This window comes from Cydia strobilella, chromosome 4 (genome assembly GCF_947568885.1).
Source record: "Cydia strobilella chromosome 4, ilCydStro3.1, whole genome shotgun sequence".
NCBI lineage: Eukaryota > Metazoa > Arthropoda > Insecta > Lepidoptera > Tortricidae > Cydia > Cydia strobilella.
The window spans coordinates 10,179,236-10,193,219 of record NC_086044.1 but is presented as its reverse complement, the minus strand read 5'-3'; the positions used below and the strand labels follow the sequence as shown (position 1 = coordinate 10,193,219).

Genomic DNA, 13,984 nt, shown 5'->3' with positions numbered 1-13,984 from the left:
TAATAATGTAACGCTGTAACGCGACATGCTAAAGAGATCCCAAAAAATTTGGGGTGATTGAATAAAAGCTTCACTTTAATAAATATTTCCGTTATATCGTATAATAAAACTAATATGTCTAATGCCGAAATAAAAAATATATAAAGTTTTTGAATATCCATAATCTTTGTCATGGACGTACAGATTACGGCCGGAATAAAATTTGGAAAGTTGGAAAAGTAAAAAGCACTAGCTCGCAAATACCAACTTTGCGAACGCTAAACAGCTATGTAAAGTAGCACTTTTTGAGCAACTGTATTAAAAAATACTTTTTATAAAAATAAAATAAAACAAAATAAAAATAGTTTATTTACCAAAAAATTATACATTGATTTATTAACCTATGATCTCCACACTAGGCTAGGCCTGTCTTGTGGAGTCAGTTGAGACAATTCCAATTTTTAATTAACATTTTCCTACGCTGAAGTTTTGACATTGTGCTAATACTAGGTGATACATATAGCTTAAAGTATTATATAAAAATAAAAACTTAATCTATACAAGATAAATCACAATTTAGGTTTAGTAAAGAAATTACATCAAGGCACATTATTACTATTTAATTGTAAACAGCAGGTGTGTGTGTGTGTGTGTGTGTGTGTGTGTTGTGTCTATGTTGTTTGTGTGTGTTGAATTGAGCGAAATAGAAGGAAAAGTTTTCTTGTAGGTACTAGGAAGAGAGAGCCTACCGAGGAGTTGTCCAGTAATTTTACCATTTATTAGATTTCATTAGTTGTTCTGTTTCATTATAAGTGAGATTTTTTAACCAAGAGGTAACTATTATTTTAGCTTTACTAGCAGTGCAGTTTTTAATATCACAATCTTTGTTAACTTTGTTATATATATGCGGTAAAAGGAAATCTTGAAATCTTTTTGCGAAAGCAGACTTGGTTTTAGGGACGGGCAACTTAAAAACACGTTTACTATAAGAGATTCCATTTGCTGACTGGACTAATTTACGGTGCATTAACATTATTAACCTAATGATAGCAAGCTTACGGACACTGAGCACGTCCATATCCCTATACACGTCTATTGTAGGGTAAAGCTTTGGTTTTTTAAGGGTTACCTTAAGTAGAAATCTCTGTGCTCTTTCTAAGGTAATCATGGCTGAGCTAGTTGCCCCTCCCCATATGGTGTTGCAGTAGGTTAAAATTGGCTGACAAAGTGCAGTGTATATAATTTTAAGTAGTTTCCTGTCAGTTACATCTCTTAATCTCTTCATCGCATAAATTAATTTTCTTACTCTAGCGGACACTGATTCAATATGGTTAGTAATATTAAGCTTCTCATCTAATGTAACGCCCAAGTATTTTATAGATGACGATCGTTCAATTGAGCAACAATTGCAAGAAGATGTTCCTTGGTTGCATGTTAATTCATGGATCCTTATTTCAGGCTGGACTGTCGGTTTGGAGGCAATGGTTTTGTGAAAACAAAGAAATTTAGTTTTCGTGGCATTGAGAGTTAGTAGATTACTTTTTAGCCAACTGTTAACTGATTTAATACCGCTCTGAGCGAACTCCAGACATTGTGGCCATGAGTTACCGTGAAATAATATAGCAGTATCATCTGCGTAGCAAATTATATCTGCGTTTTTTAAGGGAATATGTGTTAAATAATTTAGATATGCTATAAAAAGAGTTGGGCCGAGGATACTCCCTTGTGGTACCCCGAATGCGACTGGTTTTGCGTCGCTTAACGTATTTCCAAGCTTTGTACATTGACATCTGCCTTGTATTCCTACAAATTTATCCTCAAAAATGAGGAAAAATATATAAAAATGCAAAATTATTACACAATGCTCGACAACAACAGACCAATATACGTGCATTAGGTATATTAGCTTTAGGTATTTCGTTCGATAGGTAAATTAAGTTTAGGGGTAGGGGCGACTTTCGGTATTGCGTAGATTAGGTATAACGAGTTTAGGTATTCCGTGCATTAGGTATATCGACTTTACGTAATTCGTGCATTAGGTATATCAACATTAGGTATTTCGTGTATTAGGTGAATCGGCTTTAGGTAATCAGAGCTTAGGTAAACAATATTAGGTGAAACGTGCATTAGGTATTTCGTTCATTAGGTGTTATGAGCTTAGGTTAATTGACCATTAGGTATTTAAAAAAATAGGTGTATCGAGCATAGGTCATTCGACATTAGGTAAATCAATTTTCGGTATTCTGATATGTAACCTGCCACGTGTAGGCTCCACCTCGTATTTAAAAAATTGTGAGATTTCAAAAAGACGATAATCTTAAACTTGCTTGACAACGTCACCTTTAGTAATAAATTACAATCAAATAGGGATATAATAAGATAGAGCGGTACTGTCATAGTAAATTTTGTAACGTACTGTAATACTTTAAAACTAAAAATAAAGATTTATAAGAATACGTTAAATTGTATTTAAATATGGATAAATGATTTTTTGTTCTTTAACGGATATGCGTTAAAATTATAAATAACAAACGAAACCGTCAACGCCCTCTATACGAGAGTTGGCCAAAGCTAGTGGCGCCATCTGATCGAGAATCAAATTTTCGTGATTTTCGAGGCACGTTTTTTCCTTAGACTGTATCCATCTATTACGGAGTTATATCTTTCTTTGATTACAATTGATAGTTTATTTACTCATGACAACAGATTATAGCAGTATCATGATCTCAATTATTTTACGTAATATGAAGGTCAGTTACACTTGCCTGGTAGCTAGAGCTACACTTACCCGTACTGACCTTACTATATTTTCCTCTCTTTCCTTTAGTTTAAATTTCAAAAATTCAAAATTTCAATTTTTTTATTGTAGGTACACAAAAATATTTACAGGGTTGTTAAGATTAACTTAAATTAAACACAGTTGACAAAATGTACCTGGCATAGAAAAATACAGTCGGGTTACTCTGGTTCCTACACCAGGCTTAGCCTGTCTCGTAGGTAACCCAGACTCGAATGAGTTTATACAAGAATAGGAGATAGAAAACATAATTAATATCACATTTTTTTTACAATAAATTATTAAGAAACAAGCATTCTAAAACTATCTTAAATTATATTGATTCTAACTAAATTAAATTAAACTTATTGGAATTTTAAAGTTAACCATTAGCGTGCGACTCGATCAAGTTAATTGTTGCAAGTGAATGTATGTGTGTGTGTGTGTGTGTGTGTGTGTGTGTGTGTGTGTGTATGTGTGTGTGTGTGTGTGTGTGTGTGTGTGTGTGTGTGTGTGTGTGTGTGTGTGTGTGTGTGTGTGTGTGTGTGTGTGTGTGTGTGTGTGTGTGTGTGAAAAAAAAAGTGAACAAAACAAACATGACCTTCTATTTATAGGAATAAACACACTTCATAACGCTGTGGCGCTTGTTGTCCCAGCCGGCGAATTAGGGTTATTAGGCTTATTAGATGAAGCTGAAACATAATACATACCGGTGAGATAAAAAGTAAGGAAGGTACCTTAATTAATAATTCCTAGCAGACGAAGTTGCGGGCAAAACGATCTCTGATACGGGGCAAGTGTAACATACAGTCACACTTGCCTCAAATGAGATAGACACAGTTTCCCAGTCACTCATTGTATGCCACGTGGGTTACATATCAGAATACCGAAAATTGATTTACCTAATGACGAATCACCTATGCTCGATTCACCTATTTTTAAATTACCTAACGATCATTTTACCTAAACCTCTCAATGAACCTAATGGACGAAACACCTAATGCACGATATACCTAATGCACGTTTTACCTAACGCACATTTCACCTAAAGCTATTATACCTAATGCATAAAGCACCTAAAGCTGATATACCTAATGAACGATATACTTAAACTTGATTTACCTAATGGATAAATTACCTAAAGCTGTTATACCTAACGAACGAAATACCTAAAGTCAATATACCTAAAGGACGAAGTACCGAAAGTCGATATACCTAATAGACGATACCCCTAAACGTGATTTACCTATTAAACGAAATACCTAAAGCTAATATACCTAATGCGCGTAACACCTAAATTTGTTATACTAATTACCTAATGCACGAAATACCTAAGGCTGCTTTACCTATTAATGAACGAAATATGAACCGTTTTCTTAATTTTTTTATTTATTTTTATTAAAAGGTGTTTTTAGTGAAATATTGTAGAAATTTACTTTATTTAATAAAGTAGAATTTTACTAATGCTGTAATAATGTAACGCTGTAACGCGACATGCTAAAGAGATCCCAAAAAATTTGGGGTGATTGAATAAAAGCTTCACTTTAATAAATATTTCCGTTATATCGTATAATAAAACTAATATGTCTAATGCCGAAATAAAAAATATATAAAGTTTTTGAATATCCATAATCTTTGTCATGGACGTACAGATTACGGCCGGAATAAAATTTGGAAAGTTGGAAAAGTAAAAAGCACTAGCTCGCAAATACCAACTTTGCGAACGCTAAACAGCTATGTAAAGTAGCACTTTTTGAGCAACTGTATTAAAAAATACTTTTTATAAAAATAAAATAAAACAAAATAAAAATAGTTTATTTACCAAAAAATTATACATTGATTTATTAACCTATGATCTCCACACTAGGCTAGGCCTGTCTTGTGGAGTCAGTTGAGACAATTCCAATTTTTAATTAACATTTTCCTACGCTGAAGTTTTGACATTGTGCTAATACTAGGTGATACATATAGCTTAAAGTATTATATAAAAATAAAAACTTAATCTATACAAGATAAATCACAATTTAGGTTTAGTAAAGAAATTACATCAAGGCACATTATTACTATTTAATTGTAAACAGCAGGTGTGTGTGTGTGTGTGTGTGTGTGTGTTGTGTCTATGTTGTTTGTGTGTGTTGAATTGAGCGAAATAGAAGGAAAAGTTTTCTTGTAGGTACTAGGAAGAGAGAGCCTACCGAGGAGTTGTCCAGTAATTTTACCATTTATTAGATTTCATTAGTTGTTCTGTTTCATTATAAGTGAGATTTTTTAACCAAGAGGTAACTATTATTTTAGCTTTACTAGCAGTGCAGTTTTTAATATCACAATCTTTGTTAACTTTGTTATATATATGCGGTAAAAGGAAATCTTGAAATCTTTTTGCGAAAGCAGACTTGGTTTTAGGGACGGGCAACTTAAAAACACGTTTACTATAAGAGATTCCATTTGCTGACTGGACTAATTTACGGTGCATTAACATTATTAACCTAATGATAGCAAGCTTACGGACACTGAGCACGTCCATATCCCTATACACGTCTATTGTAGGGTAAAGCTTTGGTTTTTTAAGGGTTACCTTAAGTAGAAATCTCTGTGCTCTTTCTAAGGTAATCATGGCTGAGCTAGTTGCCCCTCCCCATATGGTGTTGCAGTAGGTTAAAATTGGCTGACAAAGTGCAGTGTATATAATTTTAAGTAGTTTCCTGTCAGTTACATCTCTTAATCTCTTCATCGCATAAATTAATTTTCTTACTCTAGCGGACACTGATTCAATATGGTTAGTAAAATTAAGCTTCTCATCTAATGTAACGCCCAAGTATTTTATAGATGACGATCGTTCAATTGAGCAACAATTGCAAGAAGATGTTCCTTGGTTGCATGTTAATTCATGGATCCTTATTTCAGGCTGGACTGTCGGTTTGGAGGCAATGGTTTTGTGAAAACAAAGAAATTTAGTTTTCGTGGCATTGAGAGTTAGTAGATTACTTTTTAGCCAACTGTTAACTGATTTAATACCGCTCTGAGCGAACTCCAGACATTGTGGCCATGAGTTACCGTGAAATAATATAGCAGTATCATCTGCGTAGCAAATTATATCTGCGTTTTTTAAGGGAATATGTGTTAAATAATTTAGATATGCTATAAAAAGAGTTGGGCCGAGGATACTCCCTTGTGGTACCCCGAATGCGACTGGTTTTGCGTCGCTTAACGTATTTCCAAGCTTTGTACATTGACATCTGCCTTGTATTCCTACAAATTTATCCTCAAAAATGAGGAAAAATATATAAAAATGCAAAATTATTACACAATGCTCGACAACAACAGACCAATATACGTGCATTAGGTATATTAGCTTTAGGTATTTCGTTCGATAGGTAAATTAAGTTTAGGGGTAGGGGCGACTTTCGGTATTGCGTAGATTAGGTATAACGAGTTTAGGTATTCCGTGCATTAGGTATATCGACTTTACGTAATTCGTGCATTAGGTATATCAACATTAGGTATTTCGTGTATTAGGTGAATCGGCTTTAGGTAATCAGAGCTTAGGTAAACAATATTAGGTGAAACGTGCATTAGGTATTTCGTTCATTAGGTGTTATGAGCTTAGGTTAATTGACCATTAGGTATTTAAAAAAATAGGTGTATCGAGCATAGGTCATTCGACATTAGGTAAATCAATTTTCGGTATTCTGATATGTAACCTGCCACGTGTAGGCTCCACCTCGTATTTAAAAAATTGTGAGATTTCAAAAAGACGATAATCTTAAACTTGCTTGACAACGTCACCTTTAGTAATAAATTACAATCAAATAGGGATATAATAAGATAGAGCGGTACTGTCATAGTAAATTTTGTAACGTACTGTAATACTTTAAAACTAAAAATAAAGATTTATAAGAATACGTTAAATTGTATTTAAATATGGATAAATGATTTTTTGTTCTTTAACGGATATGCGTTAAAATTATAAATAACAAACGAAACCGTCAACGCCCTCTATACGAGAGTTGGCCAAAGCTAGTGGCGCCATCTGATCGAGAATCAAATTTTCGTGATTTTCGAGGCACGTTTTTTCCTTAGACTGTATCCATCTATTACGGAGTTATATCTTTCTTTGATTACAATTGATAGTTTATTTACTCATGACAACAGATTATAGCAGTATCATGATCTCAATTATTTTACGTAATATGAAGGTCAGTTACACTTGCCTGGTAGCTAGAGCTACACTTACCCGTACTGACCTTACTATATTTTCCTCTCTTTCCTTTAGTTTAAATTTCAAAAATTCAAAATTTCAATTTTTTTATTGTAGGTACACAAAAATATTTACAGGGTTGTTAAGATTAACTTAAATTAAACACAGTTGACAAAATGTACCTGGCATAGAAAAATACAGTCGGGTTACTCTGGTTCCTACACCAGGCTTAGCCTGTCTCGTAGGTAACCCAGACTCGAATGAGTTTATACAAGAATAGGAGATAGAAAACATAATTAATATCACATTTTTTTTACAATAAATTATTAAGAAACAAGCATTCTAAAACTATCTTAAATTATATTGATTCTAACTAAATTAAATTAAACTTATTGGAATTTTAAAGTTAACCATTAGCGTGCGACTCGATCAAGTTAATTGTTGCAAGTGAATGTATGTGTGTGTGTGTGTGTGTGTGTGCGTGTGTGTGTGTGTGTGTGTGTGTGTGTGTGTGTATGTGTGTGTGTGTGTGTGTGTGTGTGTGTGTGTGTGTGTGTGTGTGTGTGAGTGTGTGGGGCGTGCGTGCGTGCGTGCGTGTGTGTGTGTGTGTGTGTGTGTGTGTGTGTGTGTGTGTGTGTGTGTGTGTGTGTGTGTGTGTGTGTATGGGTGTGTGTGTGAAAAGAGAAAATTATTTATTTGTCAACTTTTAGAAGCTGAGTCAAGAGGATATTTTTTTCTGAACTTCCCTAACGGTAACGGGGAGGGTTCGGTAACGGTAACGGTCGCTTTAATTTATTATAAGTTAATGTTAAAACGCGGTATACTCGAACGGAGTCTGGTTCTAGCTGAAAAACAGCGCTGAAGTGTCACCCATGTGCTATGTGGGCGGGCATTTTCACCTCACTCATTTCCATTTCCTCCTCATTCATTTTTACCTCATTATTTAGAACTATATGAATTATAATTTATAAGGTATATTTAATATTACTATTGTTATTTTAAGTTGGGTTAGTTTATATTTTGTACCTTTTTGTGTCAATAAAGCATTTTCATTTCATTCATGACTAGTATGGGCTCTATCAGTGCGCGTGTGGAGCTGGGCTCAGATCCAATTATGTACCTATGTTACAAATCTCTGGATCTAAAGGTAACAGGGATTTTTTTCTGTAGTGAGTTGTGTAGTAAGATGTACGAGGTACCTGCGTGTACCTTCATATTCGGCATCTATTCTATTGTGGAGTGCGTTTCTACACTGTTATTTGACAAGTCGTGACATCGCCGGCCGCTACCGCTGAATTAGTTTCACTTTTTGTGTCTTACCTACTGATTTTGATGTCTTATCTACAAAGCCAGATTTCACTGCTAATTTAAAGTGTTAACTTAATAACAGTAGGTACCTATATAAATTGTTTCTTCTAATCAAGTTTTATAAAAAATATCTGCGAAACCGAGCTTTGCTCGGAAAACAATAAAAACTCAAAAATCGCGTTTTCCCAGAGATAACACCTAGCTCGATCGATTTTTCTCCCCCGAAAATCGCCCGAAATCGTTAGAGCCGTTTCCGAGATCCCCGAAATATAAGTATAAATATATACCTACAAGAATTCCTCGTTTAAAGGTATAAGATAAGTAAATAGGTATTTGGCATGCTCAAAATCAAGCGTGAGTTCATAACTTCACAATGAATGTTACAGTGCGTGAGGTTGGGCTGAGCGCAGTCGAGTGCCGCTCTTGGATTGTATTGTTTACGTTATTCATCACATTGAAAGTATGCGCCTAAAGCTCTGTTCACACTTCCTCCATTGGGTTGGGTAGCTTCTTGTTTGCTACACACGTAACTTGATTCTACTTGTTTGGCTAGGTTGACTCTGTTTGATGCAATGACAGGAATATGTACTTACCTACGTAAACATAATATACATAGTTGCACATTGCAAAGTACAAAGGCACGAATGCACAGAGGCCTTATCGTTGCGATAAACGTTGATATACTATAGGTCAGAAATAGGACCTACCAGTGCCATTTAGCATATAATTCAATTCGGTATATTGAACGCGACGCGAGCCCTTAAAAAAAGATCTTTGTTAATGTTTTGTTTTTATGTCGTGGAAACAATACAAGTTGCAGACCGGTTTGTTATACCGGCTGTTGCTACAGAGGCTGTGCTCAGCTTACGCCAGTATACACGTAGCTTTAGTAGTGGGGAGAGTGGCGAGTGCGGCGGCCCACCTTGAGAGTGGGCAGGTTCAGCGGTTGATCCCGTCTGCGCCTCCGCGCTCCGCGCGCCGCACTCGGTCCTCTCGCGCCAGTCGAGCGCGCGCTTACGCATCATCATGGCCGGTACAGCGTGGCGATGTGTGTGTTTGACGTTGTTTATTGTGACGGCGGAGGCCGTTCTCTCGGGGTTGTATATCGACAACGGGATCGATCAGACCGTGATCGAGCATGCGATGACGCGGGACGAGCGGATGGTGGTGGAGCATGAGATTCTGGATCTGCTGGGGCTGGGCGAGCGGCCGCGGCGAACGCGCGCTGCGGCGCTGGACCGCTCGGCGCCCAGCTTCCTACTGGACGTGTACAAGCAGCTAGCTGAAGAGCACGAACAAGCGCGCCCAACGCGGAGCTCCGAGATGGCTCTCAGCGCCGACGAACATCATGCCATAGACGAAAGTGATCTCATAATGACGTTCCAGAGTAAAAGTAAGTATATCCTTCCATCTCGTTTAAGGAATTAACACTAATTTACCAACGGCGACTTGCGTAGGTAGACGCGAAGATGACTTCGTTATATTTACAGCGTTTTGTATCCTTATATTTGCATAATGGTATATTTAGCACTTTGTTATTGTACCTATTTTATAATTAATTAAGTTTATTCATTCAATTATATGTATGTAAACGTAAGTACCAGTTTATTAAGTTTCTTGCGTTGATTGTGCCCTTAAGTTTTTCTAATATTTCAAAACTTTTATTTAATGTACAATGTTTGTTTTTGTAGGTAGGTAGCAATTCTCAATGTCGCATTGATATGTTTTGGCATACCTATAGAATTTCTGTAATAATTTAATGTTATGGTACCATCAAGTCAAGCTAATTAGGTGGTTATTAAAATAGTTACATACTTTTGAACAAAACGAACAACTTATTCCAAACATCTCTGGAATAACGTGATATAAGTGCCATCAACTTAACCCACAGTTAAGTCGGAGTTATCATTTAAAACATAATGAACCCAGGTAGTTAACGTCCAGGTAAAGGCATGGCATGACTCAGTAAATCGCATGCCACCGTGATTGGATTGGACCTAACTGGAAACCGGGCGGTCCGGCGACAGCCGGGCTCAACGAAAAAACTATTTTGTTTTATGATTAAGACGTCTACCCTGGATCCTTATTACAACATTTTCTGGGCACGTCTGCAGAGAAGACTAGTATATGTCTGACCTCTGAATACGCATAATTGCTACTGAACTTAGGATCAAGTTATATTCCGTAGCTGGGAGATAAGTTCAGACAGATTTATGAATTGTACTAGTGTTGTTAGTTTTTATTGTTAAATAATTATCTTCCAACTTCCTTCATGGGGTATGATGGTATGGATTAGTTCGGGTTCGGGCAGATAATATTGTAACAATTTAAATCAGACTGATACTTACTTACTTATTATTTGCAATGTATCTAAGTATATAGTCGATTCGAATTTTTGAGTTATAATTCATGACATCACTAAGATGTTAATCATCATATGATTTGCTGCTCTACATATCTACCTAATTACGTATGAGATAGTACACCGTACACCACACTAAGGGCCAGTTGACAGACTGATCAACATCACTTAGCAGAGAACTATGCATATTCCCGTACAATACACACTCAGAGAAAACTATTGTGAAAATAACAAAAAAACGTTGCTAAATAGGAGCCGACAGAGTCAAATTGCGGGCGCAGCAAGCTTAATTTTGCGAAAAAAAATTGCGTAAATGACAAAGCGAAAGCGTTAACTTTGTGAAAAAGCACATAGCGAATTTCACAAAGTCGAATTTTTCACAATTTTACTCTGTCGGCTCCTATTTCGCAATTTCAACTTTGTGAAAAATCATATAGCTAATTTCACAACGTAACATTTCTCGCAATTTGACTCTGTCTGCTCCTATTTTGCAATTTTAACTTTGTGAATATTCAGCAATGTCGACATTGTGAAATAACGTTGACAATAATACATAGTAAAAGTTGTGATTTATAACATTGCTAATTTAGCAAATCTTTACATTGCAATATGAACATTGTTAATTTAACAAATTTAGTTTTTAACAATTTTTCTTTGATGCCTATTCCGAACATAGCTATTTTAGCAATTTTTATTTTGTGGTTTTATCAAGTGAACTTCGTTATATAAACTACTTTGAAGTCGTAGTTTTAGCAAAGTTGAAAGACGGAATAGAGAAGTCATCAATGTTGATATTGTTAGCTCAGCAGAATAATATTGCGGGGATAGCAATGTTAATGTTGCTAGCTCCGCAGTGTAATATTGTGGTTATAGCAATGCTGACGTTGCTAGCTCCGCAGTGTAATATTGCGGGGATAGCAATGCTGACGTTGCTAACTCCGCAATGGAATATTGCGGGGATAGCAATACTGACGTTGCTAACTCCGCAGTGGAATATTGCGGGGATAGCAATACTGACTTTGCTAGCTCCGCAGTGGAATATTGCGGGGATAGCAATTCTGACGCTGCTAGTTCCGCAGTAGAATATTGCGGGGACAGCAATGTTGACGTTGCTAGTTCCGCAGTGGAATATTGCGGGGATAGCAATGCTGACGTTGCTAACTCCGCAGTGGAATATTGCGGGGATAGCAATACTGACGTTGCTAACTCCGCAGTGGAATGTTGCGGGGATAGCAATACTGTCTTTGCTAGCTCCGCAGTGGAATATTGCGGGGATAGCAATTCTGACGCTGCTAGTTCCGCAGTAGAATATTGCGGGGACAGCAATGTTGACGTTGCTAGTTCCGCAGTGAAATATTGCGGGGATAGCAATGCTGACGTTGATAGCTCCGCAGAGGAATATTGCGGGGATAGCAATGCTGACGTTGCTAGCTCCGCAGTGGAATATTGCGGGGATAGCAATACTGACTTTGCTAGCTCCGCAGTGGAATATTGCGGGGATAGCAATGCTGACGTTGCTAGTTCCGCAGTGGAATATTGCGGGGATAGCAATGCTGACGTTGCTAGCTCCGCAGAGGAATATTTCGGGGATAGCAATGCTGACGTTGCTAGTTCCGCAGTGGAATATTGCGGGGATAGCAATGCTGACATTGCTAGCTCCGCAGAGGAATATTGCGGGGCTAGCAATGCTGACATTGCTAGCTCCGCAGAGGAATATTGCGGGGATAGCAATGCTGACGTTGCTAGCTCCGCAGAGGAATATTGCGGGGATAGCAATGCTGACATTGCTAGCTCCACAGAGGAATATTGCGGGGATAGCAATGCTGACGTTGCTAGCTCCGCAGAGGAATTTTGCGGGGATAGCAATGCTAACGTTGCTAGCTCCGCAGTGGAATATTGCGGGGATAGCAATGCTGACGTTGCTAGCTCCGCAGTGGAATATTGCGGGGATAGCAATGCTGACGTTGCTAGCTCCGCAGTGGAATATTGCGGGGATAGCAATTCAGACGTTGCTAGCTCCGCAGTGGAATATTGCGGGGATAGCAATGCTGACGTTGCTAGCTCCGCAGTGGAATATCGCGGGGATAGCAATGTTTACGTTCAACATTGCAGAACTAGCAATGCCAAAAGTCGCGAACGACAATAGCTACCTGAAAAAATACAACAATATTTATAAAACTAACTTTTATTATTAAAAAACGTTTGCAGGTCCGTAAGAATAGAAAAAAATGTTGCCCACTAAAATACAAATAATGTAGATAATAATGGGAAACTAAAAGTTTCCAGTGAAAAATCAACTATTTACTAATATGTAAATCAAAAACAAACACTCGGTGTTTCGAAAATGGGAATTGAACCCGCTAAATGAAAGAAAGACCTGCAATTTACTGTACCGATCGGAAGGCTTAATTACATACATTTATTTAAGATGCTATGTTATTTTGAAGAACCCTTTGATTGAGCCTTTCGATCGGTACAGTAAAATTGAAAGGTTTTTTTTGTTTTTCACATTTAGCGGTATAGTAACAGTTAAGCTATGTCAGCTCATATTCAAGCGCGCGTGCACCGCGATTTGATCTGATTAGCCAAAACCCATATCCGTAGGAACGGATCAACGGGACGCCAGTCCCGCCTGAACCATTGTACAGTTAACTGGTTATTTTAATATACGGAGTCGAATATAAAAGTGATTATTATTCAACACTAAAATACCTATTTAAATACTATTTACCCTCTAGCCACTATACAGAAGTACCGTCAGCGGGATCCGGGAATCGAACCCGCTTTAGAAGTACTAAAAAAGCGGGTTCGATTCCCGGATCAGCCAGGCGACTTTTTTCAAATTCTTTGAATGTATTGAGTTCGTATTGTTTTTAAATAAATATAGAAATGAAGCTATTTTTACTTCCACTCGTCAAATATTTGGTGACAACTCGCCAAATATATCGAAACACAACCTTATTCCCATGGCAAGAAAGGTGTGTTGCGACATATTTGGCGACTTTGGCTGGCTATTTGAAGCTGACTGTACCTACTATTTCAAAGTTAAATGGATGCGAATGGATTAGAAGTATGACCATATATTTGACGAGTAGAAGTAAAAATAGCTTCCTTTCATTTTTATTTCAAAACAATACGAATTGCAAATAATTAAGAAAAATCGCCTGGCTGATCCGGGAATCGAACCCGCTAAATGTGAACAAATAATAATAATTAGCATACCGTCAGGTAACAAGCAAAACTCACTAACTACTGAAAAATAATTAAACAAAAATCAACCTTATTCGCATAATATTACGGTTCACTATGGCTATGAACTTGTGGTGGTACTTAGTGACTTTTGCTTATCACCCGACGATAT

At 37.0% G+C, this 13,984-nt stretch overlaps 1 protein-coding gene across 1 annotated transcript in view; it reads left to right on the top strand.

Moving 5' to 3' along the window:
- Positions 1–9,083: 9,083 nt before the first annotated feature.
- The window catches only part of LOC134740992 (protein 60A), a 32,449-nt gene continuing 27,548 nt past the window's right edge, over positions 9,084–13,984 (top strand). Inside the window, exon 1 of the mRNA XM_063673708.1 lies at positions 9,084–9,654. Coding sequence (XP_063529778.1) covers positions 9,288–9,654 — 367 coding nt within the window. The 5' untranslated portion in view covers positions 9,084–9,287. The remainder of the gene's footprint in view (positions 9,655–13,984) is intronic.